Source organism: Labrus bergylta, chromosome 21 (genome assembly GCF_963930695.1).
Source record: "Labrus bergylta chromosome 21, fLabBer1.1, whole genome shotgun sequence".
In the NCBI taxonomy this organism is placed as follows: domain Eukaryota; kingdom Metazoa; phylum Chordata; class Actinopteri; order Labriformes; family Labridae; genus Labrus; species Labrus bergylta.
Window position 1 is genome coordinate 7,905,228 of NC_089215.1, and position 27,595 is coordinate 7,932,822.

The window sequence follows — 27,595 nt, forward strand, 5'->3', positions numbered from 1 at the left end:
TACAGTACCAAAATACGTACTTTATTTATATGTCACACAGATGTGCTGTAAAGGAACATTTTAGTAGTGGTTTACCAATTTGAAGTGCGGTTTGATTCCACAGCACAGAAGTGTTTACAGATGTGCCGTACATAATGTACGTTCAGGGTGTCAACGGGCAAAAACATGGATGGAAAAATAAACCTACAAAACTGACATTGTTTTTGATTTAAATTTAGTCTGGGAAGTCCTACCCACTACATTTTTCTCCTCTTTGTAAACAAGTTTTAGGGTTTTCCTCTAAATTCCGAGCATCTTTTTTTCCCTGCACTTTGGGTTAAGAGGCATTCCCCTGGAAACAGAAACATTCCCATTGGATTAATTACTAAATGCTTCTACCAACAGCCTGTCCGCTTCTTAGGAAAAAAAGAAAGATTAACAGTAGTTTGAACTTTGGTCCAAATGTAGACTGGCTGCCTGTCAGGTCTAATAAAGAGATCTAAGGTGAGTATGAGTGCGTTGTAGAATGAATGAAAAGGTGGTCATTTGAAAGAAGAGGTTAACACATTTAAATATCCACACTTCTGTTATCGTTTGACTCTTATCTCCAGTTTGACTGTTGTCTCTCTTATTCTTGTATGTAAAAAGGTAATCCCAGGATTGATGCTTTCTAGTTAGACCGTCTGTGGGAAGCCTTGTTTTTTATCCACCCTCTGGGAAAGCAGTTGCTTATGGCGCTCAATACCAACGTTACAGGCTGCAGTTGCCACCCACGTTATTGGCAATTTAAAACACGAGAGATGGACCTTTAGGGGATGAGAGGCCGATTGGCACATAATTCATGAATCCCAAAAAAAAAAAATCCAGTCCTCCTACGCAGCACAGAGCGTCCATGAATCAAAGAGATATTTTACCAATTCCCATTCATTTTTTCTTTTTTTTCCCCCCGAAACTTACTCACACTTATTCCCCCTGTCAGTATGCAACTTTTAACTGGACCCGTTTCACAGATGCACTGCAACCCTTAAAATTTCCGGACAGCTTGCAGATAAATGTACCAATTTGTTCCACTTGACTTCTTCCTCACAGCCCCCTAAAAGTCTGTACGATTTCAGAGCAAGCCAATGAGTGAAGTCAGCAGGTAACACTATGGAACAGACAACAACAAGCAAGTGGACAGGGTGATCATGTTTTTTGTTTGATTTAATTGCTATTATGTTTCCTACTTGTTTGGTTGTCTTGTGGAAACGTCTTACACATATTGTAGTGATATTAACCCAGAAACCATTGCTGAAGAAACCCCGCCCCCCCAAATCAAACTAAGTATTTCAAGTTCAGAGAACCCATCCAACACATGGCTCTTACAGACTACCATTTGAAGGTGAGATACTAACATCCCTTTGACGCCTCGCAAATTTGTAACACACAGAGACCGAATGGTGGGGTGAAGTCCTTTAACCCCTGTTGCACCATCGGTAGGAGTGACGGAGGTGTCCTGAGCTCAGCACTGATTTCCATATGCCCCTCAACCTGAAGCTCCTTTCATTTACACAAGCAAACCCTTAATTATTATTTTTTGTGTTAAAGATTACGCTCGTAAAATCAAATTACCATCATTTATTTGTAATGTGATGTACAGCGAGTTCCCCATTGCTAAAATGACCTTTAACCTTTTCTGTAATGGCTTAGCTTTTTATTTTTCAGCCTCATAATGTCCTGAGCACCCAGTGCTCTTCACAACGTATCCGTTGCATATCCATCAATAATTCAAATGGCAGCCATTGTTGTTCAGCTCTTTTTAATCACACCATCATAAGCACTTATCCACTTCAGAAGGCGGCCCCCGGCTGTGGGAGGTTGACGGTGAAATTAAAATAATGAATAAAAGATAAGTTGGGAGCAAAAGTGCTGAACTGGGACTGAGCAGCAGTTATGAATCCAGGGCATAGGTCACATTTTTTTCACCACCCTTCGCAGCAGTGAAAGTGTCCAAAAAGACTGTGTGGATAATTTGACCCGGCGGCTCCTTGGTCGGGTCACGGTCAGGTCCTCAGGTCCCCTGGGGGGTTCTGCTGGCTGACTTCCTGGAAGATTAGAATCTGATCTCTGGTCAGCAGTGTGTGTGATCTGTGGGAATGTGACGGATGACTTCTCCCCGGGTAATACAAAGAATGAATCCGCTCTGAACGCTGATCTTCTTGCTTGTGCGGTATGCTAGTGATTTACATGATGAACACGATGAGATCGGGCTGCAGCCCCCCGGAGGGCACTGAAGGAGGAAGCGACATATTTGACAGGTCATAGGGTGCCTTCTTGCTCGATGATCAGCGGTGCTTTGCTGTACATTGTAGGGATGTAGTTCAATGCAATCTAATTTACAGATGTGTTTTCTTGCAGTCCCGAGCCATAGTGAGGATTAATTTCACGCCTCAGTAGCTTGCTTTGGTTCTCGCTTCATTTACATCCACAAATGCTGTTTTTTCCAACCGATTGCATTTGTTTAAAAAGTTGCTCCACAGTTAGGTATATCATTTTCATTTTTAGCATTATTAGGAGCAATGATATTGTAATCAAAACAGGATTTGGGATTTTTTTTAAGATTTCTTCATAAAAGGACCAGTTTTATTACAAAATGCTGTGGTCAATATTTTCCTGCAACAGGAAACAAAACCCCTAGATGTGTAGTAGATATCAAAACCACTTAAAATCTTTTAAGATTGTGATTTACACTTGACGTTATATGTATGACATGTGTAATGCGGGACTATTTTAACTTTTAAAGTTATTACTAATATGTACATGTACTTAACTTCATAGTAACAATGCTAATAAGGGTTTTCCAGCAGCTAAATGAATACAGCCTAGAGACTGTGAGAGTGTCCATGTCATCAGAAAACATTAGTCATCTGCCCTTTTTCAACCAATCAAAAAGCTTCATCAGTGTCACATATCAGCTTGACTCTTGTAGCTGCTCTTCCCTCTCTGTGGCCTCACGCTGAACTTTAATTATTGTGAGTGTTCGAGTGGAAAAACGTTCTTTTTTTCCGCTGCTGACACAGCCGTGACACATCCTTTCTCCTTCCGAATACTACTTCTGCTGCCCTGACTGTGCTTCCCGTGTTTTTGGTGGCCTTCAACCAAAATCCACTTCCTGTCTTTCAGAAATGTGAGGAGGTCACTGTAGGAAGGATGGGCAGATGGGAGAACATACACTGAATGTGCGCTTCATGCCCCTCGGCTAGTATTGGATCTTACCGTCAGCTCTTTAGTTGTTTGTGTAGAAAAAGACATAATGGGAAACTGCTTGAGTCTGCAGGCGGTACAGTAATTCTGCTCACAGTCTGAAGTCATTATCTGTTTACTCTTCAGTTCTTTGCTTATTTGCTTAGGGAGGATCTGTAAGTGTGCCTTCAGGGGAAAAGGCTTGAAAAATGCTCAATTTAAGGGCTTGTTACTGACGTGCAAACTGTTCCTTTAGTGTGACAGTGGATGGTTGAAGTCGGTCTCCGAGAGGAGGTCGAGAGCACTCCTGGGCAGCTGTGCATGAGGACATGCTGGACAGAATGTGCCGTTCTATTCTCAAGGTCTCCTGAGTGTCTTCTTTGCAGGGTTTTCAGTCCGCTCTGTCATTTTGTGCTCATGTTTTATTTTCCACCACAGCCTGAACGCAGCAAAAAAAAAGAAAGTACTATACTATCTTACCTCACCTCTTTTCTCTTTCTCTGTGGTTGCAAAAAGAAAAATCAAAAACAAAACTAGGGATGTATTTATGCTGCGCACGTCCCACCTTTGTTAATCGTTTTTTTCTTTTCTACTGTCACAGATAACAGAAAGATAAAAACACTGAATCGGGGACAATCACTTTACATCTCTTGTTTGTCAGTCGGTATTACATTACCTACTCTGAACCTTAATCATTTGTATTACACGCTGTGCAATGTTATACAAATGCTTAAAAAATGCTGTGCTACTATGAATATATTTACTCTCTGTGTCCATCACATCTTGATTTTCTCCTCCATCGTCTCAACGGCTCTGATTAACTATTAGGTATCTAGTTATTAATACATCAGGGCGGATTTGATCATTTTTCATTGGCTGTTGGGTCTTTTTATGGATCAATCCTGCTTGAAGAATCGCAGGCTCAAACACAAGCTCTAATCTGCCTGTTGCAGATAAGTGAAGGTTTAGCTGGCATGTAAACGTCACTGATAATGAAAGATTAAGTCTGATTTAGCAAGTTGACCTTCTTCTTCTGGCACTTTGAAGGACAAAAGAAAAACAAAAGGAAGAAAAAAAAACCTTAAGAGTTTTCATGGCCTCTTTCTTTTAATTTCCTAAAAAAAGACTTCATTTAATTCTTCATGTGCCGAATAGAACAAAAAACAAGCTTCTTAGTTTTCTGCGACAGTCACAGTCGAAGATAACACCACAGCTATATGGAGCAGAATTACATTTTCATGTTAAAACGAGTCATTTCCAGTTGATTTATCTGGAAAATTAGTATGCGAGTATATAAAATGTATAGGTGTATGTCCCCTTAGGGCTGCCATAGTGGAGGTCTACAAGGGTTAGAAAGATATTTGAACAATTTTCTGTATAATAGAGGATAGGTTTTGCAATAGCCTTTTTTTCCTTCCCAAAACTGATCCCACTATCGAGATTTGAGAATTTACTGCACCCCTCAGATCTTCTAAAGAAAATATATATTCACAGACACTGATTTCAACCAAAAAAATGGTTGTTCAGTTTAATTATCTTAACTTTAAAAAGAAAAAGTAAAGCTTGACAAGGTTTGAAGAAAAGTGCAGATTGCTGACACGAAGCCTACTCTTATTGTTTACCTTTAAGTGATCATTTATTTGAAGTCTATACTACTAAACCTGCTACTGGCGGTCATGACATTCATATTGCTGTGCAGAATAAGTGTATTCAAGCTTCTGATTATGCATTTTGGGAAGTAGTGGAGGGATTTCTGATGCAGTACGTGTCAGATTCCCATCAGCAGAGCATGTTATTCATTGACTCTATTTGAAATATCAGAGAGTTTAGGGAGAAGGACTGTGTGCTACCAGCAGCACAGACTGCTTCTCCTGCCAGGTGCAATGATCGTTTGTCGCTGTGAGTTTTGGAATTGAGTGATTAACGGACTGTGGTGTGTATTGATCCTTTAAATATGACCAGAGTGTGTGAAAAAAACAAAACTATTTTCCTGGAAGCTATGATTTTGGTGTATTGCTTGGGCTGCCTTTCTACACAATCAATGCCGAAGAAAGCAAATTACAACATTCACTATAGGAGAGAAGCACAACTTTGACAGCAATCACTTTGATTGCAACTTATTAGAGTACAGATAAAGACAACCTGTCAATAAACACGGTAGTTATTCCTAAAATATAATCAATCGACATATACTGACAGCGACAAGCACAAAGGAAGGGATTATTGAGCTAAAAAGAAAAGACAGACAAAAAGAACAGCAATTAGCCGCCCAGTTTTTCAGATTGTTTTTTATTTTTTTATTTTTATATAGCAGAGGCGGACGGCTCAGAGGGGGAATTTAAACAGCAGACTTTAAACGAATGTCACTGATTGTCTTTCTCACTGATGTGTAAGTGAATGACGGAGCAGACAGTATGGAGAGGTCTCCCTCTGATGAGTTATTAAGGCTGCGCCATTTTCATTCCCCCCTCACAAGGAGGGGGCCATCAGCACAGCATGCAGGCCATTACCACTGATGTGAGTGTCTTTGAAGTTAATTACAATCATTCTGAATTTGAGTTATCTGAGGGGTTAATGTGTTTGATCTTTTCAGGCAGATGGCACTTGCTGTAGAGTTGGGAATTTTTTGACCTCCAAACTCTCAAAGCCAATTATAATTCTTTCTTGGTTGAAGTTTTTAAATTCATAACCCATAATGTTATTATATTATTAATCCTGATGATTAGAAAAGAAACACATGACCCTGAGTGACTCACTCACTGTCTAAATAGATGACCTATCAGAAATGATAAATCATTAGAATAAACTGATACAGTCAATATAAGCTTATTGCAGGATAATTGTTTTTGTAAGTAGGTCCAGTGTCATTAACTTGGAAATTACTGGAAAGTTGACAATTACGGTACGTCAGAAAAATGCCAAAAAACTCTTAAGTATTACACATATTGAAATCACAAAGACATATAAATCATTGTCATAGGGCCAAGGTTATTAATTACAATAACAGTATCTAATGAAATTGACTGAATGTGTTCAAACTAGAGGTGGGGAAAAAAATAATAATCGAAAATTGATTCTGAACCGAATCGTGACCCCAAGAATTGAAATCGAATCGAATTCTGAGACACCCAAAGATTCCCAGCGCTAGTGAAAACTGTCAAAAATATTAAGATAACAAAGCTTGAACATTTCATTTGCCAGGCCAAAAAATTCTGAGCAATGAGTATTTTGATAATTGTTAAATGTTCAACTTAGTGATTTCTTAGTGAGAGTTCAATAAGCAACTTTAAAAGTGATCTTGGGATAATAAAATGAATATTTACAAATATATGTAAGATTATGCAATAATCTTAGTATGCAAAACTCCAGTGCTATCCAAGCCTATCATGAAGTTATAAAGCGAAAGAGACTAAATCATGTCCTAAATGCAGAAATATATGTGGTAAACATCCCTCTTCAGAGAGGAAAATGTTCAAATCCACATGTTTAACCATCATTTGAAGGTTTGTCAGCTCAAAAGGTAGATGATGCAAGCTCTTGTCCTTTTTGTCCACTCCCCTCCAGCCATATTTCTTCTGCAGTTTAGCTATTTCATCATGTTTGATGGACAAGGGCAACAGATTTGCTTTATGAATAGAGCGGATCTGTCAAGCTGCCAGTCGCCCACTGCTACAGTTAGCTGACTGATTGATTTAGAGGCGGGTTCCCTTGAGAGTGACATTGTCTTGTCAATTACAAAGTGCCTTTTTCCTGTCTCTTTCTCTTCATCTCTTTACCCCCCTCCCCCCCTTCTCTTCCATCTTAAACCCCGATGACCTTTTTACACTTCCATCTGTTCTAAATAGCCTCCATAACCTCCATTGACTTGGCAAGGGTATAGTGATAAGTGCTAATGGCACCAGTGCAATCCAAAATGATGTATCCTTCTCCTAGTGTTTTCATTGCACAGAAAAGCAGCAAACCTTTTTCTCTTCAGAGCGCTTGTGACTTTGTAAAATTCGAAAATTTGCTTCAATGAGACCCTGCATAAATTTAGCCTCTTTAAATAACAGGAAGTACATGCACACTACTTGTTCTGGTGGACCATCATGCAAGACAAGCACCGATACAACATCTGCCATGTGTGTGCAAACAACACTGTAATTAATCATGATTTCAATATCTTCAATATCTAATCCATATTTCTGATGCCATTGTTCAGGTATGATTAAATATTGTCCTCCTACTGTATGCTCCTATAGTTGATTTTCTGGCCCAAGTAAAAGTAAAAAAAGTTCATATCCAAAGGTGGCAGAAGTACTTGCACTCTTTAGTCGGGTATTTACTGGGGTTTGAGTGACAAGCACAGGTTCAGATTCAGAAATGTATTGGCTGCTTTGAAGGACAAACACCAACTCTGTTTCTGTGCAAAGTTAACTAAACATTGCTTAATATTTGGGCGACACAGAACTGAAATCATTCTAACTTAAAATAAAATAGAAAAACAAAACAAATGAAAATGACGCACAAAATTAGCTCCGATGAGAGAATCAATTAAATGAGATTGTTTGTCCAGTTTAACTGGGGCTATTTTACATTTAGTTCACATGCACAATTAAGTTCATTTTCGTCAGACTAACTCGATAAAGCGACTGTTTTTTAACTGCATGTAAACATAGTGATTGTTTTGTTCATGTTATGTCTGTAACGTGTGAAATGCACTGATTGTTATGCCTATAAATAGTCTCTCAATGTTCTATAGTTCCATCAATATGGGCTGTAATTGTTCCTTTGGAAGGCAAATTAAGGATTAAATAAAATAATTCACTTAAATATATTAACTGCAAAGTAACAAGATCATTTTGATAATGTAAGCAAGAGATGGTACATTTACATGTGTGAAAATCTAGGGGATAAAAATACAATGGTTTCTGAACAAAACAAGCACCTGAAGTTATTCTACTTACACTTTTTATTTAAAGTAAATCTGCCACAAACACCTTTCAACCTTTGTTCATATCTAACCGAGGTTTCATCTTCTTGCAAGAAAGATGACTTATTCTCAAGCACAAGCACTCTATTTTTCTGAAATGTAAGTTGCCATGAGACATCTTCTTTGGGGCTGGAAATCTTTCTTCTCAGGAAGGTGATCGTTATTCCTCCATCTGGCTCTGGGAGAGTCTGTTGCTGTGGCTTGATGCTGAGGGCACAGCTGGGGGTAAATGACATTGCTTGAGCGGGGAGGCAGGCCCTCTCAGGCCACCCTCTTATCAGCCCCGCTGCAAGCTCCACAAATACAGATATGTGCATGGGGTGTGGGCGATGAGCGGCGGTTGTAGCAGCCCTGGTTGCGTCGGTGGTGGTTGGAGGGCAGACAGTTTCAGCAGACGTAAGGAGGAGCGATGACTCACTTCTTATCTTGTGATGTATGCGAGCAGAAGCAAGGTTGCAGGTGTAACATACGTCAAACTCGCGGGGGAATTCTTCCATTTTCAGGTGTGAAGGTGTGAAGCATTACCAGAGGCTCTAAATAATATTCCCTCACATCCAACTCATCCTTCAGATTCTGTCCTACACCCTCGGCTCTGCTGGCTCGCTGTCATTATGCCATATTGTTTTCTGCCATCATGTTGGCTCAGCTCCAGACACAGAGAAAGCCTCAAGGATAAAACTCGACGTTCCTGCTGCAGGAGCATTATCATTAAAAGATCCCCCATTCTTTCACCCTTTAGAAATTAGCTCTCCTTTTATCTGTGTGCGGCTGTTGATCCATGTGACTTCATAGTGAGGAAAACCATTTTCTGATTACATAATCCCTTCTCGGGTCCAGACCGGGTATCTCTTATATTTCATGTCTAACCCCAGGAGAGTCTGACATGCGGCCCTGTGGTTTCTGGGCTGAATGCACCCCTCGTTTCTTATCGCTCCCTCCACATTGTGACTCTGATACACTGGTTGGATGTACTAGGTGGCGTGGGAGCTTGTTTCTGAGCTGTGTGGCTAAAATAGGAAGTGTAAGAGGAAGTGTTTTAACCTTGCGTGAAGAGATTATTTCTCAATAATTAGTTCTGACAGAGTTTTCGTGCGAAACGCTGAGTTGTCATTTACAGGAAACCCTTTTGAGTGGTATTTCAGGACATCAATATTCAAGCAGACAGCTTTCTTTCACCTTGTATCTCTACTGTCAATCTGTCTTTCTTTTGTTCAGCCATAGGTTTTTTTTGGACCACATACTTGGTCAACCTGGTAACCTAAAGAATTAGTTACAAAAATGCAAGGCATGCAATCTATGTCACAGTGTTACACCAGTAAAACTTGTGATGATTTCCATGCCTCATCATTGGTAGAGGGTTATTTTGTATCGTTCTGCGGTTTTGAAAGTTGCAAAATCAGCCCACACAAGAAGGTGAGTCAATATCGATAGCTAGTCATTTCTTAGCTGTTTTTCTTCCTGTTTCCTCTTACCAGGCATTCAGCAGATGAGGTGGCCAATTCACATCTCATCATGGATCGTCACCCTTTGCCATTCCCCCAACACAAAACCTCCTGCCTGGCTGGTCCCTGCTCCATAACACTTCCCTGTGTCTAAGCCCTGACACCATGACACAGATGGACTACAAATACAGCCTGCTGGGCTCCTCTGTGGATGACTACCGCAAGAGGCCGCTCATCCTGCAGGTGGACGACACACCAATGAACCTGTTTGCGGTCCTGGAGGTGAAACGGGAGCTGCCGAGACGTTGGAATACCTTGGGTTGCTTTCGCAAAATCCGGCTCTACAGCTTCCTGTTTGGTCTGGCTGTAATGTTCCTCATCATGGCTTCGTACATCCTGACAGGAGACAAGAAGGGTCTCCTCCTCACGCCTTCCCCTTACCACTTCAGCAGCCTGGTCAGCCCTGGACCTTTTGCCTTTAATCTCTCCTCAGTCAAAGACTACACACACATCAAACTGGTGGTCAAGTCAATCACATCCAAGGTGGAGTTTCGTAGCAGGCGTCAGCTCCCAGAGCTCAAGACGCTGGTAAACAGTGAGCAACATGTGAGTATAACTACAAAGTCTCTTGTCTTTTTCCTCCCTTTGCGTGTTCAAGGCTATCTTGAGAACACATATTTTACTGGACATTTAATTTTGTTATCAGGTTGGGTAATGTAATGAATTCAACAGTGTTCAGTAGTATCAATATTATCTATCTAATTTAATCATAATACAAACATGGTCCAGCATGATATAGATCCGTCCTTTAATTGCCATTCACAGATGTAGGTCTTGAAGCGTAATTAAATGCAAAGTGAAAAGGTGATTGGAATCAGTATTCGTGCCTACATGCCGTCCATAGAGGGTTCAATACGGCAGTGCTGTTTTAATTCCCCACTAGATGCAGTTTCTAATTTAATTTATAAAGAGATAAGACTGCTCTACAAACCTTGTACAACACCTCATGTCACTCTGGATAATTGCATATGTCTCTACCAATTTTTTTACCAAAGAGATTCAAAGCTCAAAGTCATCCCACAGTTTTCAAACACATTGGCCCCAGTAGCTTTCTTGAAGTGTCCGTCTCACCTCAAAGCCGGCTTCAATTAATTGTTCATTCTAATGATAATGGCTTGTGCCAGAGCTATTTGCGACATAACTAATTTCTTATTGAACCAGCTAATGAATAGAAGAGTGTGGCCGCAGGACAATCAATACCACATCTGTGGACGGATCCGGCATTAATTGTCCTCAAAGTAGCCGTGTCTCCCAGGCAGCCAGCAAGGCATAGTAACACGGGCCTGTGTTGTGTTAGATCAGCAAAAAAAAAGTCACATTTCAAAAAACCTTGAAATGTGAGAAGAGACAGAAAAGAATTGGAAATGTCTCGCCTGTTTCACTTGAGTCAAGAAAATTGGATATGAAATGAATGGAACTTCAAGGTTTCAGTGTTGTGGGTGTACAAAACCACATTTTGTAGTTGGGTACACAAAGACAAAGTAAATCAGAACAGGTTAATCAGGACAATGTTTGTGCTTTTATGCCTTGATGGCGGTGAGATTTCTTCCAGAAGGAATTAGCATCTTGGAAATTCCTGGCAGAAAACAGACTCTATGTCTGTGTTCATAGGCAAACAGTGAGAGCACCGACACTACCAGTCCACCCCAGCTCGAGTCGGCTCCTTGTCCTCACCGCCGCCGACAGGCAGGCCTTATGTCTCGGCTGCTGAGCTGGCAGCGGCCACCGGCGGCCAGCAATATAGCCGCGAGATGGTTGCTGCCGACGGTTTTGTCTATTGGCTGCGGCGGCCAGACCAGCCGGTCGACAGCAGCCGTCTCGCCGCTATAGTTATATTTTTTCGACATTATTAGCTTTCTCCATGAAGCCTGTTAGCATTGCTTCCAAGCAATAGCCTATGGCGGATGTTAAGTTTCGATTCTGGGAGTCAGTTCCCACCCACGATCTGTGATAGGTATGTAGCTTCAGTGGTCGAAAATATGAGGAACTAGCGTTGTAGTTTCACCCTGCTAACCGCGACAGCTTCCAATGACGCAAAATGACGATTTTTGCGTCATCATAAAGCTCCTTTTCAGACTTAAAAATACAAAGATTTCCTATCTCAGGGGAAAATGAGGGCAGGATGCACGACCATTTAAAAATACTACCAGGTTTCTAATGACTCAAAGCTTAATGCAAATGGGTGAAGTATCCTTTTAAGGATAAAGCCGATTTGATTTTGGTGGTGAAACATCAAAGGGCAGGGTCACTGTGACCACTTTAACAAAAGGCCATATGCTTATCATAAAATAATTTCAAAGTAGAGTGTAATTGGACAGTCGATTTGCCACAAATTAGTGTTAAAAACAATAATGAATGAAGCTGAATAACTTGGCAGAGGCAAACAACTGCCAGGGCAGTATTTCTAAACTGACTGGCAGTGTCCTGACCTCAAAGTAGTAGATCATGTGTTTCAACTCAACCAGAAAGGAAGCTTAAGTTAAAAGTGAGGATGGTGGCAGTAAAGGCCAGGCAGAGCATAGTAAAGGAAAACAAGGAGGGTATCACTATACACTGATGTCTTCTGGGCTTGACTGACGTTTGTATAAAGTTTGTGTAATGTGTACATGTCCAGTGACTTTCTGTCTCTTAAAACTGGAAGACTGTGTCCCTGAGGGCTAGCAGAAAAAATGAAATGTCAAAGTGTCTAAATACTGTCTGACTGCGGTGTATGTGTGCTCACTTGTGTCAATGTGTCTCTGAATTTAAAGACAATTTAATGTGAGTCTGGCCCTCCAGAGACTCCTCCTGCACAAACTTGTCGTTGAATGTTCATCTGAAACCCACACAGGCTGTGGTTTCCTGCACCTGCCAAAACAGTGGCTTGTACAAAAAAGGGATTTTAAATTGTTTAAACAAACCGCTTCCTTTATAGGATCTGTGAAATGACTGGAATGTGTTTATCTTCCATCCCTCAGCATTAGCAATCATAATTTCAGGGGTTTACAGAAGGCTTTGTCTAAAATACTTCAAGTTTAAACTCTTAAGTTTAACGCTCTGTGCTTTCTTTCCCTTACAGATGTTTTCCGTTATCCCCAGCAAATTCCTTCCTGCCATCAAGAACCCATGCTGGTATGAGGAATACACTGGGAATATCACTTTGGACCCTTACAGGACAAACTTGTACGCACGCTACTCGAGGCGCTTCCGGACTGTGTTTCAGCACTTGAGGAACACTTTTCGGGAACACATGTACCACCGCGATGGGAAACTCTACCGCATGCGGTGCCTTCCGTATTTCTATATCATTGGCCAGCCAAAGTGTGGCACCACGGACCTGTACGACAGACTGAGGCTTCACCCTGACGTAAAGTTCACCACTTTCAAAGAGCCACATTGGTGGACGCGAAAGAGGTTTGGTGAGTAGAGAAAACTATAATTTGCTGCGGTAGAGGCCTCCAGGCTGGTACACAATAATGAGAGCCCAAGAGCATTACAAGTGTGAGTGTGACTAGTATATCATTTTGTCAAAGCGATACCTCAGGGAGCTTCAGAAAAGCACTCAACGACTGACGCTTGAAGGGGGTCTCGGCTCAAAGGCACCGCTTGTCTGATTCATGAGCACAATTTAATTATCTCCTGCATTCTTAATGCCATAGAGATTTGTGAATTGTGGGAACTACATACCATAATTTCTATTGATTGCAGTTGTAAAATGGGGGGAAACTCCTTTTGACAACTACACACTGTCAAGCTCAACTTTTTCCAACATCAAATGTGCCAGAAAACAACAACAACAATTATACTTTTTCCTGAGAAAACTATCTGGGTGTGCTTTGGTCCTTGAATGTGACATGAATTAAATATCTGTGGTGCATGCAGTTCAATCTCCCTAGCAATTAACAAAGAAATGAATATGCAAGACCTATTGTGTGCTGTGCATAATAAACGTAATGTTTTATTTTCTACCTGAGACCTGTTAGCACGAAAATACAGCTCAAGAGGAGTATTTATGTTCCTTAAAACCATTTGAATTCAGCTCTTTGAACCCCCAGGTCTTTAATTTCCGCTCTTTTGCATGCTTTTACAGAATCATTATCATCTTACCACACATTTTCTTTTCTTGTTACATTGATTGTGGTGACGATGCTCATTTACAGCTCAGCCAGGCTTACATCAAAATCTACATTTTGCTCAATGTAGGCTTCTAGATGCCTCGTGGTAAAACCTACTAAAGTAGGCCTACATGTGAAAAACCCAGCATCTAAAGCCTCCTTACACGCTTTGAGCCCACGTGTGTGGGTGCAGTGTTTCCTGCACTTGTTTAGAAAATGCTGCCCTCGTTCCTCACGACACACTTTTGCCATCTTTAAACTTTTTTCTTCCCTCAGCTTCTAGCTCTGTGTTTTACAGCGCTCTCTTCGCTAAATGTACATTTTATGCCTCCGTTTAGAAGAGTAACAGAGCAATCACAGATTTACTTAATTAGAAAGCAAATCATTTTGATTTATGAGGGAGCTGTGGCATATTTTAGGATGTTATTTCTTGCTACTTTAATGGAATATTTGCCAATTCAGCTGGTGGAGACTTGTGCATTTTGACTGGCTGTTTTCAGTATGGAATTTTAGTATACACACACAACCTAATGTTTTAATCCTGGCTGACTCACACTGTTAGTTGTGTTAGGTTTGAACAGGTGGTGATATGTCACTTCCCAAAACAAAGAGATAAACCCTCAAACTGTGCGACGAGAGTTAAGAGCCGCCTCAAAGCAGACATCTGGCCGTATGGCGGCTCTGTTATCTCGATGTGTCGATGCCATCGTGTGTTTTTCCTTTGCCATGTGCATCTGTGATGTTAGAACCACAACACCCCCCACAACAGATGGGATTAAAACTCGGTGTGTGATCTTGGAGTAAGACTGAAACCTTCTGTATTAGACAAAATCAACCCTTATTCAAAGTGCAGATGCTTCCCCGCGTTGCTCATTCGGTTTGATTTTTTGACTTTTTCACCAAAGACACCAAATTCAAATTAAGTAGATAATTAATGCAGGGTAGCATGATGTTTTGAAGAAGCTAAGAATCTAAAATTATCTTCAGCTTTTACTCCCTCAAGAGAAGGAAATCATCACTCTCAATACCTACATGTCTTTTGTTTTCTTCTATAACTGGAACTGCCATTAAGACTCATGAATTATGGAGAATCTTCAGCAGCTCAAGAGGCAGGCATCAATGTGTGTGTGTGTGTGTGTGTGTGTGTGCCTTTGTGTAGATATTGTGAAAGGAAAAAAATGTGTAGAGCAGCAGTTAAACTGTAGGGCGCAGATCTGTTCAAAGTCAGCTGTGATTAGGAAATTGAAAGCAGATTAGATAATGACTTTATGCGTACAAACAGTGTGTAGATAATCTCATACTAATTCTGCTTTAAGAACAGCAGCTGCACTATCTCATCAGCACAGCATGAGGACCCAATCTTTTAATGGTGATATCTCACTGTGCATGAGTGTGATTCTTCTGCTTTGCAATGACATGTACATGTCGCTTTGCCTGCGGCTATCCATCTAAAAATTGCTTCATCATTTCAAACACTGATGGGTTTTGGTGTGATAGATACAACATTGGACACATCTTTGGGGGGAATTTCATCCAAATTTTCACCAAATAAAATCGAAGGCGGCTTAGTTTAGGCAGCCGAACAGATCCTTTTGAAGTTCACCCAGTTGCTGACTATGCTCCTAATCCCTCTGAGACTCCCAAAACCTAACTGGTGGATTTATGAGTCAGCATGCAATACTTCGTTTAGTGTGTTGTGTTAACGTTTAGTTGATAATTATTTGAACCTCATAAAGCTGCAATATGTGAATGAGATGTTTGCCTTGTGCTTTTTGCGTAGCAGCTAAATGCCGCTGTATGCCAAGGACATAGTCCCTCTCTCTCTTAGTTATAGTCCTTTCTCTTTCCATCATTTCATCTCTCCTTTCTCCATCCTTCTATTCCCTCCAGTGTTTTGCTTGCAGCTATGCACTTGCAATCAGCACTTTTCTCTTAAGACATCCTCTGAGAACACTCTGAATTCAAATGCTCTTGTTTTGTATTTATTTATTTCATTCCCCCCTCAAGGCTCCACTCGTGCGGTGCAGTGAAAAGGTGATTTGATGCGATCCGCGCCACATAACTTTCAAAGAGAAGCAGTTTGAATGTTAATCAGATTTTTTTGGCCCTATTCAGCACCAATCAAGAAACTATTTGGAAATAAGGTGACGCTTTATTCATATCAAAAAGCAAAGGGATGGGGGGAAAAAAAACAAGAAAAAAGCCCTCGAGCGACACACCAGCACCATCACAACTCGTTTAACAACTCTGGATAAATAATGATGCGGGTACATGTTTTTTACAGGATTTTTCTAATCATGTTTCCCTGCTAACTAGAGGGAGGTGTTTTACTGAGACAAAATCAAACTATCACTGAGAGAAACAGACGCCTGACCAACCTCATTATCCGCATGCTGTATGGATCCTCCTAAGTCCTACACTCAATCTCCACGATTGCAGAGTAAATTGTAATTATGCTGCCAACCACAGCCGCTCAGATGGAAAACACATTTGCTTGTCCTGCATTTAAAAGCATTAACTTCACTTCGGCTCTTAATTGGAAACACAAGAAACAGAGAAGGGACAGTATTCCCTGCTGGATTCTGATTGGATGTGCGGTTGGATTTTATTTGGACAGAATTCCTCCTTTATTGTGATCTCAGAAACACATGGAGGGGAAAGCGCAGGAATAAAAAACATTCTTGATGGATACACACCCAACTCAGTACTACAGTGTCCCACCCTAACCCAGTCTTATATGTATATTTGTATCCCAAAAGGAAAACATGTTAGTCTGCTTCTACTTTCAAAAAGTTCTCCAAACTCATCAACAGCAGCTTGGCAGCACTAGTGACAGTTAAAAGTTAGAAACATAAAAATGCAAAACTGTCAGACTTAACAAAATGAAGCCTTCTGGGTAGAGATGCAACAATTGTGGAAATCAGAGCTGATACAGATACCAATTTAAAAATAGCTGATTGCCATTGTTCGCTTCTTTACTTCCTCGTCATTCTTCATGTCTGAGCTGAGATTTAATATATTTAAATTGCTGCTAGTACTCCCTTGTTGACGGTGTTAAACCGCCAACATTTTCCCTAATGTTAGACCATGAAAACAAATCATAGTTTGGCCAAGAGGTCACTTCCTCTGACAAGAAAAAACTTCTTCTCTGAATCAGTAGTTATGTGTAATAGATGCGACCATTAAATTGATTTAAAGTTATTTGTTGATGGGCTGATTTCTGTCAACAGGGCCCTTATTGGCTAATGCCAATGTTAAACTGATGCATTGGCGCATCCCTGCTTCTGACATTTCGTATTTCATGACTTTTTGTTTTTGTCATCAGTCATTCATGCATGGTTAACAACCAAAAGGTCACAGTTTGTTTGGGTATAGGTAAATCTACTTAGTCAGAGTGGGGAACGCTGGGCAGCTCAAGACAGATACGTACGCTGTATATCCCGATACAATGATTCTGTGATTATTGATATATTGTAAAACACTCGTAAAATGATATATTATGATATATGATTAATTGAAGGATGTAAACTGCCCCTGAAAAGGTAAAATGGTGGATTAATGAATTTATTTAGTGCAACTTTGTTGTAGTTTTAACTTCTCATCACATTTCCTCTGTTAACTTGTTACACTGTCTGACATTCAAACTATCCTCCTCTTTTATCCTGCTGTCATTTTCTTAATTGACCAACTAACTTATTTTCATTCATGCTTTAGTTCCTGACCCCATCCCAATATCACTTTGGCTCTTTAAGCTCTAATTATACTTCATCACCACACAAATCAATAAACTAGCAGCCATCAGAAACTAAAGCATCATATTTTGATGCATTTGGACATTTACCAAGTTGCTGTATTTGAATCCTTCGTGATCGTACCTTGTCTTCTTCTTCTCCCCCAGGTATCATCCGTCTGAGCGAGGGCTTTCATGATCGATACCCAGTTGAGGACTACCTGGACTTGTTCGATCAGGCTGCTTATCAAATCCAAGGCAACCTCACAGCAAACACCAGTGGAAGCCCCAGCCAGCCTAACATCATCATAGGTAAGAAAAATGGTGAATTCTTTGTTAGTTAAAGTAATGTCTATTTTCACTGAGTTTGAACCTTATGATAAATTAAGTTTTCGGATGAATTCACGCGTTCTCTTTTAGTAGCATCAAAACTTTGCAATCTTTCTAGATATTATCAATGGTCAGTTCAGACGATACTTTTAAAGTCCTAAATAACTAATACAAGTGAGCAAATGTAATGAATGCAAGAGACTAATTTGCAGGAATCAAAATCAACTAAATGTTTAATTATAATTACTATAGATTTTTTTTAGATTGCCAATAACTTCTAATGGGACTGCTACAACTGTGCAAGTGCTGAAATAAGTGTTGTGCCAGTATTTTTATTATTTTTTTTAAGACACTGGTTGGGTATCCCCCATCTTAAACTAAGTCATTTCACTTATTTGTATTAAAATCATTAGTTTAATCGTCTTAATCCCAACTTTTACAAGCTGCTCATATACTTTAAAGTTTGCAGTGACTTGCTGTCATTCTTACCTAGTCTAGTTTTCGAGAAAGCCTGAATTACATGTATTTTTGTCCTAAAAAGTTAATGGGGAAGCAGTACATGTTGCTTTCCAGTGAATATATGATAGTCTATAGTTGTCTAAAATGAAGTTACACAAGTAGTGTCTCTGTAGTTCAAGTGAAATGTCTTCCCTCTAGTTGATCGTATCTCATTAGTGTCAGGAGTTGCATTCTTCTGATAAACAGTCACATAAATCATATAAATCATTTAAGGACATAAAACTTAACAGATCCACATTGGGATATTTAGTAATTCAAGTATTTGAAAGGACTTGGCTCAGAATTAGAGCTGAATTCACATGATTTGGACACTCCAATTTCATTACTGTGGGATTTTGAAAAGAGACACGCAGAGCTTCACCAGTCCAATGTATTTCTCCATCCTCCATCCTAACCCTGAGCCTACTTTTGGTTTTACTTTTAAAATGAACTCTAGTCTCAAAATAAAATGATACCAAGGAAAATCTTTATCAAACTTAGCTTTTCTCAATAAATCTCAGCAAACCCTTGATTGGCACACTATGATAGGAAGTTGCTTATCATCATGTCTTTTCCAGTAAAAGGCCATTGATGTTTAGCGTAATGGTTTTACAAAGAATAATTTGTCAATTGGAAGCTAAGAAGACAAGGTACAAATTACCACGTTCATCTAAGATATTCATATCTCCAGGCAGTTTTATTAGCACCGAACATTTCCTGTTTTACTCTGACTAGTGTTAATCAGTGCCACACCATGTTGGAGGGTAAATCTATCGCCATCCGCTACCCTCTGATGTATCACATGGGTAACTCAGGTCTTGTATCAGCACTGTGACCTGTGTGTGGACCATGTACTGACAGTCCTCTGTGCCCTCTTCAGGTTGCAGACTATAGCGTTTAGCTGGAGTGACCTGAGACTTGCCTGGAACTTCACTTGTAATCAGGTCTCCAATATTACAAATCTGCTAGCAGAGCAGCGGGTGTAGGAGCTGACAGTGACTCAGCCCTAAAGAGAGGCTCCAACAGCTTAATAATACAGGACTTCCATCTGCTTTACTTAGACACTTTTCGGAAAAATAAAAACCATTGATGGTTTCCTTTTTCTCAGGACAGCAATAATAACCACAGTGGGGTGGAGAATTCCTACAAACCTCTGTCCTCTCTCTATATTCTACATACTGGTATATCTTGCAAAGTTGCCATGGTGAAGCATTGTTTACCATGAAAAGGGCATCATTTTGTACAATCACAAAACTTGGTAGACGTGACTAAACAAAAAGCTGTTTTTGAAGCAGTGGGGAAATTAGACATTCATAGTTTTCATGTGACATCACACAGTCATGGAGTCACCCACCTGGAGGAAAAGAAAGGCTTCGTACTGATGCCTGCTACAGAAAAGTCCAGTTACCACCTACATGTTTTAACCAGTTTCGTTTTTTGTATTTTAAATGAAAGACAGTTGCTGTTCATTTGGATGCACTAACTGATGAGCAAGCCTGGGTTGTACTTTTTTTTTTTTTTTTTTTTAAACCCCGAGAGGAGTTTGTGGATAAATGCTATTAGACGCTCCACTGGCCCTCAAAGGGGAAAAAAGAACAGACTTCTCCTAATCGTGCGGGAAAATATTGTGTTAACTTGAGGAAAATATAAGTGCCTTTTAACTAACTTTACTGCCCTGGAACATTGACTGAAAGTGACAGCACACAGTAATCCTGACAGTAATGTTAAATTGTGTTAACTAGCTAAGATCAGCTAGTTAACACCTGTGCTGTGATGATAAAGAATTTCTTGCCCGTCACTTTCCATACAGCATTACTGACCCTGGTCACATTAAAAACAGATAAAGCTGTCCATACTTTTGTAGGATTTAGGGGGGAAGGATTCTCCACTACCTAATGTAAACATGACCGAAGTGAAATTCTGGTAAGGACATTGTTATTTTAGTGATATAAAAAGTGTTGGGGATGCTGTATAAGGATCACAAGTTCCCCAAACTTGCAGTTTATCTTAACTTCATTTTTATGCAATTGGCAGTTGATGTAAACATGCATCATTTTTGAAAAGGTGTCCATGCTCCACAGAGTGTTGCACGGTGGCCTCCACTTTACTAACTACTGACTGAAAGCTATGAATTGGATATAAGTTTTGTGAGTGGACATGGTGAAATATCTCAGCTGCCATTTTCAGGTGTCATACATCCAGCTGTCGTTTCCCGCTGTCAAAAACAAAATCTGAAAAAAAAAAAATCCTCAGCTGCAAGAAAAACTGATTTTCAACAAAAGCCTTTTCACGCTGGTTTTGAGTTGTTGCATTGAGTGCAGCTTAGCATGCTGCCCTGTTTTGTTTCCCTCTTTAAATAAATAATCCCTGTAAGAACTGGGAGGAGTGTGCCAAAACTCTACTCTGTATTCCCACCATGCCCTGAGAGAGCGCAGCAAGGTGCAGGCCTGTGGCCAGGATCTCGGCTTCTGACTCTTCAACCACCAGCCAACACCAGAGGCACGCCGGTCTGGCTCTGCCGTTTGTTTGCCCTAATACGGCCTCTCCCTGTGGAGCTAAATAAGCTCTTTTAATGGACATTGAGACCTTTAAATAGACATGATCACAGTGTGTGCATCATTTTAGGCGTAGCAGCATTAGCAGCGATCCTGTTTCACTCTCTCTGTTGTCACCACAGAAAATAGGCCCAGGCTATCTTCCGTTTCTCCAAGGAGGGGAGTCAGATAAGGCCTGTGTTGTGTTCTCTCTACAAATGCACCGCAGCTTCTCTTCACAGATAAGAGGATAATGAAGGCACAGACAGACTAATGAATCCTGGATATTATTTCTCAGCACAGCATGATAAAGTGTCTGCTCTCAAATTGTTTGAGAAATGACACTATCTGACTGCTTATGAGCGCTGTTCTGTTTCTGTATGGATAGTAGTTATTCCACAATTTAACTTGCAAATGGAAATGTGATTACTCTGGTTTGTTTTTGTGTGTTCACTCATTTTAGCGCCTTTCATTTTAGGAACTTGTTGAATATGTTAGGATCTTGCTGTGTGAGTTACTTCAAGCTATGATTCAGAGGCAATTTTATGAAGCAGTTAAAAGAAGATTATTTTCATTCATCAAGTTTATGTTGCTTTTTTGTAAAGCAATGATTGGTGAAGTTGTCTGTTGTTTATTAAAATATAACAGAGAAATTTATATAAATTAATATGAGAAAAAAATAGTGGATTTTCAATCTTAAACTAACATTTGCAGTGCAAAAATCCAACACAATGAAAGTCTTTGAATTCATCCAACATACAGAAAAACAAAGATTTCAATCATTAAAAATATTACATGAAAAAACGGCTACTCCTCATATTTGAGTAGCCTTAACTAACAATTACCAATATTCTTGTATGAATTCAACTCCACTCATAAAATGCTACAACAAAGATTAAAAAAAACAATCTGGTCATATGTGTTTTGTATGTTTATGACTGCATAACTGTAGGTGTACAACAGTTCGTGTCCATGTTTTTTTTTCTAACTACTGTGGGCTGTGTGTTTTGCAGGAGAAGCCAGTGCGTCCACCATGTGGGATAACAACGCTTGGGTGTATTTCTATGACAACACTACAGATGGCGAGCCTCCCTTCCTTATCCAGGACTTCGTCCATGCCCTGCAGCCTGATGCGCGTTTCATTGTCATGCTCAGGGACCCCGTGGAGAGGTGGGAGTCATCTTTCTTAAACAGTATTCAGTTATTAGTATTATTATTACATGTAAATGCACGTGACAGCACAGTTAAAGTTGAAGTCTGATGTGTGATTTTTTTCCATTTCTAACTGCAATCTCGGCATTACGCTGATGTGTTGGCATGGCGTGCTGTATTCTAATCAGCCTAGTGTTTCCAGAAAAGGCACTGCCTAAACTGCCAGAGAGAAAGGAAAGTGACAGGAGAAGAAGTAGTACATTTTCCCTGGATTAAAATATTTGACCTGAATCTCACAAACCATGTTCAAGCAGTGGAGGAATTGTTACGAGACAGCTGTAATCGTTTGTCTCCGCTAACAGAGATTCAGGACTGCAGTTCAGCTAATCTTCTCACTGATAGATCTGAAACTTCAACAGGGTAACAACAGGCTTCAGGATCAAATGTTCAACTCTTGGCTTTGTTACACCGTGCTCGCTGACTTCAAATAGCTCTGATGTGCTGACGTATCATTAAAGATTGTGATGTTTAACGAATAAAAAAAATATGTTATTAGTCACAAGGACTAAGACTTCATTGTTATAAAGTCAGGATTCGCTTAACAGTTCATGTAAACACCTTGACATTTTATGACCTTGCAGGCCTTGAGATGAGATGAACAACACATATGTCGTAAAATTTCTCGGGGGAAGACCTGATTTTATTTTGAACAACTTTGATTAAATGTGTAATTAAACACATTCACTTTTATGTTATTATACATTTAATTATGAACAGGGTACTCATTAAAAAAAATCTTTACTGTGAGACTTTTACTTTTTTCAATTATACTATCATTAGAATTAATTTGCTTTGCGCTCTAATTACAAAACAAAAGGTGATCGTGCCTTCGCTTCTTTAGCCCCCACACACTTTGTAAATTTTTCTCACTGTACGATTTGTTACGATAAAGTTTTACTTACTTACTTACACATGCAGGTGTGCACATGGTAAGGAATGCACCACCTCAGCTTCATTGTGAGGCAGGAAAAACCCTGCTTTGTGTCTCTATCACAGCTGTTTACACTGCAGATACTTTAACTGTTTACTGGAAACAAAAGACCTGTTGTCACAGAAGATGTGTAGCCTTTTACTAGCTGTCACATCACTATTAAAATTACGTCTTTATCACAGGAATAAAGACCTTGCAGCTGAATGCCTGTGCCACATTCTGTTTAAAATTGGATAGCAATGCTACTGCAGTTGACTATTTTGATGTCTGAACGCGCTTTCTATAATTGCTTTTGCCCATTTATTCAAATATTTTAGTGATATTGCAACATCCATTTCCACATCCATATTAAACTGTTTGTCCTTATAGCACATTTACAACACAGAAGCAATCCAAAGTGCTTTACAGGGTCAAAGAAAAACATTGAAATAACATTTATCAAACAATGAGTGTTGTAAAGCCAGTTATAATCTGGATTTAATTCCCCTTTTCAGAATATTTTTCATTCAGCTGTACAGAAACTGATCCCATGGTACTGTTCACAGCTTCTCTATTGCAGAGTGTGTCTTTGAAATCTCATTCTCTATCCATATTGTAGCAGGAGCTATTCAGTCATCCATCCAAGGTCGATAAGTTCTCTCTCTGTTATTACTTTTGTTTCCAATCCCCACTGATCCGTTCAGCCTTATCCACACTTCCTGTTCCCAGACTCGTTGATTTCATTGTGAGTTTTTTGATAGCATGCTTGCCTGCTTCTGTATTTTACTATTTTGCCACCAAGCTGATGAGAATTACTCTTTGTTTTACCCTCTTCTCAATTAAGTGAATGGAAATCTAATATCTTTGGATATTCCCATTTTTGCTTTTCAACTCAACTTCAGCTTTATTTTTCCCCGAAGGGCGATTGGTTTTGCGGCAAGGCAGAACAAAACAGAAAAAAGACAAAAGTACATCCAAAAAGCCAAAACGGCAGAATGCAAAAGGGACTGAATATAGCAGCGTTCGAGAAACAACCAAGATCCTTGACTGAGGCTCTTGTGCTGAGTCAACATATAAACAGATCGCTGTTAAATATACGTCGCTGGTTATAAAATTCAAAAGTGCACATTCCAACAGTCAAATACATACCAAAACAAAAGCACAATAAGATGAGCCTATATACATAAGTGAGAACTGCCGACAATGTTTCCAACAGAAACTGACCAAAGAGACACTTTGAACACTTTTTCATGAATTAACATTTCTGCCCGACTAGTTCTTTTGCGTGGCTTAGCGACTGTTATTATAATGAGCGAGTTTCTTTGCTCTTGTGAACAACATGAAGAAACTTTCTGATTCCCGTCACCTTGCCCCCGTATAGATTCATCTATTTTTGTTCAGTTTGGTGTGTATATTGCTTTTCAACTAAGCTATGATGAAATGGTACCTTTCATGGGAAAAAACATGGATACTGCTGGACTACAACCAAAACAGGGGATGTTATGACCCCTACTTTAATTATCCATGTGACATTTACTTTCTTTCCTCTCTTTGTGAGTTCATGCAAACTGAGAACAAAGATGTCTCACAACTTTTACCTTTATTATGTACCAGAAGCATTTTCCGACATCTCTGTCACACTTTGTTTAGTGTAAACTACTTTGTGAAGCAAATGTGTTCACAACTTTTAGATACAAGACAAAATGTGGAAGAAAATAGGATTAAAAAGTAATAAAAAAAAAAGACATGATAGGAATAGGATTAAGAGTTTGTGAAAAACACTGAAAAAGTATTCTGTTGCCTTTTCTTTTCTTTTGTTTTTAAGTTGAATTTCATTGTGCTAAAATGATTTTGTTATCTTGCAGGCTATACTCTGACTACCTTTACTTCGGTATTGCCAATAAGTCTGCAGAGGATTTCCACGAGAAGGTGGCGGAGTCGCTGCAGTTATTTGAGGGTTGCCTTACGGAGTACACAATGCGCTCCTGTGTGTACAACACTACCGTCAACAATGCAATGCCAGTGAGTGAACCCTCCCTCCTGCTTTTGTCTCACAACTCTGCACTTTCTGCCACCAGCTTATTTACTGGTAGGGGAAAAGAAATGAAAAAGGAGTGAAAAAAGACAGACTGAGTGAAATCCACACTTCATTAACGCACCCTAAAGCTTTCATGACAGACTTTATGAAAGGGGATTGGCAGCAATGTTGAACCGACGAGCAGGGCAGCGTCTCGGTCCTCTCTTTGTATTCAGAAAAAAAGTTTAGCAGTGGTTTGAACTTCTTTTATACTCACAAAGCAGACCGAGTCTTAGTGCCAGCAGTTGCAGGGCCCCAGTGTTGGGCCCCTGGCCAGCTTTCCCACAGTGCCCTCGAGCAGACGGGCTAAGAGGAGGGAGGAGGAGATCCCCATCCTCTTTTGGTTCCCCCTCATATTCAAAGGTCCTCATCGCTGACTGCCACTGGCAAGCTTTACAGCCCTCCGGGAGCATGCTCAGTCCCTGCCACTGGCCTAATTGTCCATCCACTAATATGTCCTCAGAGTTATTAGACCATGTTAAAGCATTACAGCTGTCCTCACGGCGTCTCTCATGCCTGTGCCTTCGTGATAAAAGTGTCAGAGCTTAGATTAGAGTCTGGGGAGAGAACACCAATAAACACCAGCATGAGAACACGATTGGCCTTCACTGTTGAACCAAATTGATTTAATGAAGGAGGAGTTGCTGGCCTGGAGTTTAATCATTTATTCTGAAAGGCCTTTCAGTTTTGCTAAAATGGCAAAAGGACACAAAGATAGTTCAGCTCTGGATAACAAGATGGTTTGTTTACACCTATTGCTCTGCAATGAACTGTTATACAACAATCCAAAAAATCAATTTCGACAAACAAATAAGGCTACCTGCAGCATGCTGTGATGAAATCTCACAAATGATTAATAGCATCCTACTTTCTGGGAATATATATTTGTAATTGCTCAGTCAATAAAATATCCAAAAATGAGCAGCTCCCAATTACATCTTCTTTCAAGGTTTGATTGGTTGGGCTGTCCAATATGTGAAAATCTTTGATGTACAGTTACATAATTAGGTATTTATTATTATTAATTAAGTAAAGCCACACCAATGAATAAAGCACTAGTAATATTCACACTATTACTATACACAAAAATATAAGAAAGGATGTACTGAACTCTGATTTGTCAGTTGAATCAGATTTGGCTGTTTAATGTCAAGTTTTCTTTTCAGTTCACTATCATGTCAAAATCTTATCATCAGCCTACATCATCAACATCTGCTGATAGTAGATTAAAACCTTTCCAGACAACTACGCTATATGATTGTTAAGTTACAACACTGCTAATGTTACTTCATCATTACCCCAGACTAAAGAATTTTGGCTAACGTTACAAAGCAGAAATTATTCAATTCCTGCAAGTCTGTAGGAACTTTACAATACTTTTAGTGCCACAGTATTTCACACTGGTTGCACGGCAGATCACAGGACTGACTGTCTGAAACGACTTATTAGAATGAGCCACAAAAAGTCTGACTCAGTTTCTGTCAAAGTTGTAATCAAATGCTCTTGGTTTGGGTGCTGTGTCTGAAACAGATCCATTGGCAGTGGTGACAAGGATTGAAAGAAAAATACATAAATAATTCTTCTTCTTCCCCTTTGTGAAGAATTTAGGGGAGGATTCTCCTTCAATTTCAGGCCCTGCCTTGTATGATACAGCTGGAGTAACAAAAGGACAGATTTCTGACTGGCAATATCTGGGTCTCCTCGACTGATGATTTGAATCATCTACCTTTAGGGGCCATCCTTTGTAAAAAATATAATTTAGTGTCTGGTGCACTGGTGCATGGTTATGATTTTAAGAAACCTCTGCCTTTCTCAGAATCTACAACCACCACCTCAGGATACAAATTGAATATGTTTCGAACATGATGTGTCATGTTCTAAATCTAAAGTTGTTTTATTGAAAATAATACAGCCCTTACCCGGACTAGTGCATACTATTTATGAAGTGAAGTTGATGAATTTTTCTCCCTCTGACTGTGCTGTACTGTTTAACCAGGTATCACTGTGCCCCTCCATGGAGGAGGACAGTACTACTTCCTAATCTTACATTGGGTCTTCTGTTTTGCGACTCCAGGTCAGATTGCAGGTTGGCCTTTACATTGTGTACCTAATAGACTGGCTGACCGCATTCAGCAGGGAACAGATTCTGGTCCTTCGCTTGGAAGACCACGCCTCCAACAGGAAATACACAATGCACAGAGTCTTTGATTTTCTCAACCTGGGTAAGTACGCAACAACACAGCGTAATGTATGACCTTGTCTGTAATTGTTCCCGCTTGGGACTCTGATCAATACAACTCAGATCACTAAAGACAATTGAGGAAATGTTTTATAAAATGCACAGAGCTGTCTGTGATTATAGCTGCATGATTTCAGCCAGTATACAACACAGTTGCAGATTAAAGTAAATCGATATTAGCCATTCACGGTGACGCTAAAACAAACATGAAAACAATGGGATTCAAATAAGCACATACTGGGCGCTGGTTTTGCTCAGTTGATAGAACATGCTTCCCATGTAGAGCCTACAGTCCT

General features: G+C 39.9%; 1 protein-coding gene across 1 annotated transcript in view; it reads left to right on the forward strand.

Annotated features, from left to right (window-relative positions):
• The window catches only part of LOC109992196 (carbohydrate sulfotransferase 15), a 42,343-nt gene that overhangs the window by 13,146 nt on the left and 1,602 nt on the right, over positions 1-27,595 (forward strand). Inside the window, exons 2-7 of the mRNA XM_020644721.3 lie at positions 9,649-10,221; positions 12,734-13,073; positions 17,668-17,811; positions 21,875-22,031; positions 24,849-25,005; positions 27,135-27,282. Coding sequence (XP_020500377.2) covers positions 9,781-10,221; positions 12,734-13,073; positions 17,668-17,811; positions 21,875-22,031; positions 24,849-25,005; positions 27,135-27,282 — 1,387 coding nt within the window. The 5' untranslated portion in view covers positions 9,649-9,780. The remainder of the gene's footprint in view (positions 1-9,648; positions 10,222-12,733; positions 13,074-17,667; positions 17,812-21,874; positions 22,032-24,848; positions 25,006-27,134; positions 27,283-27,595) is intronic.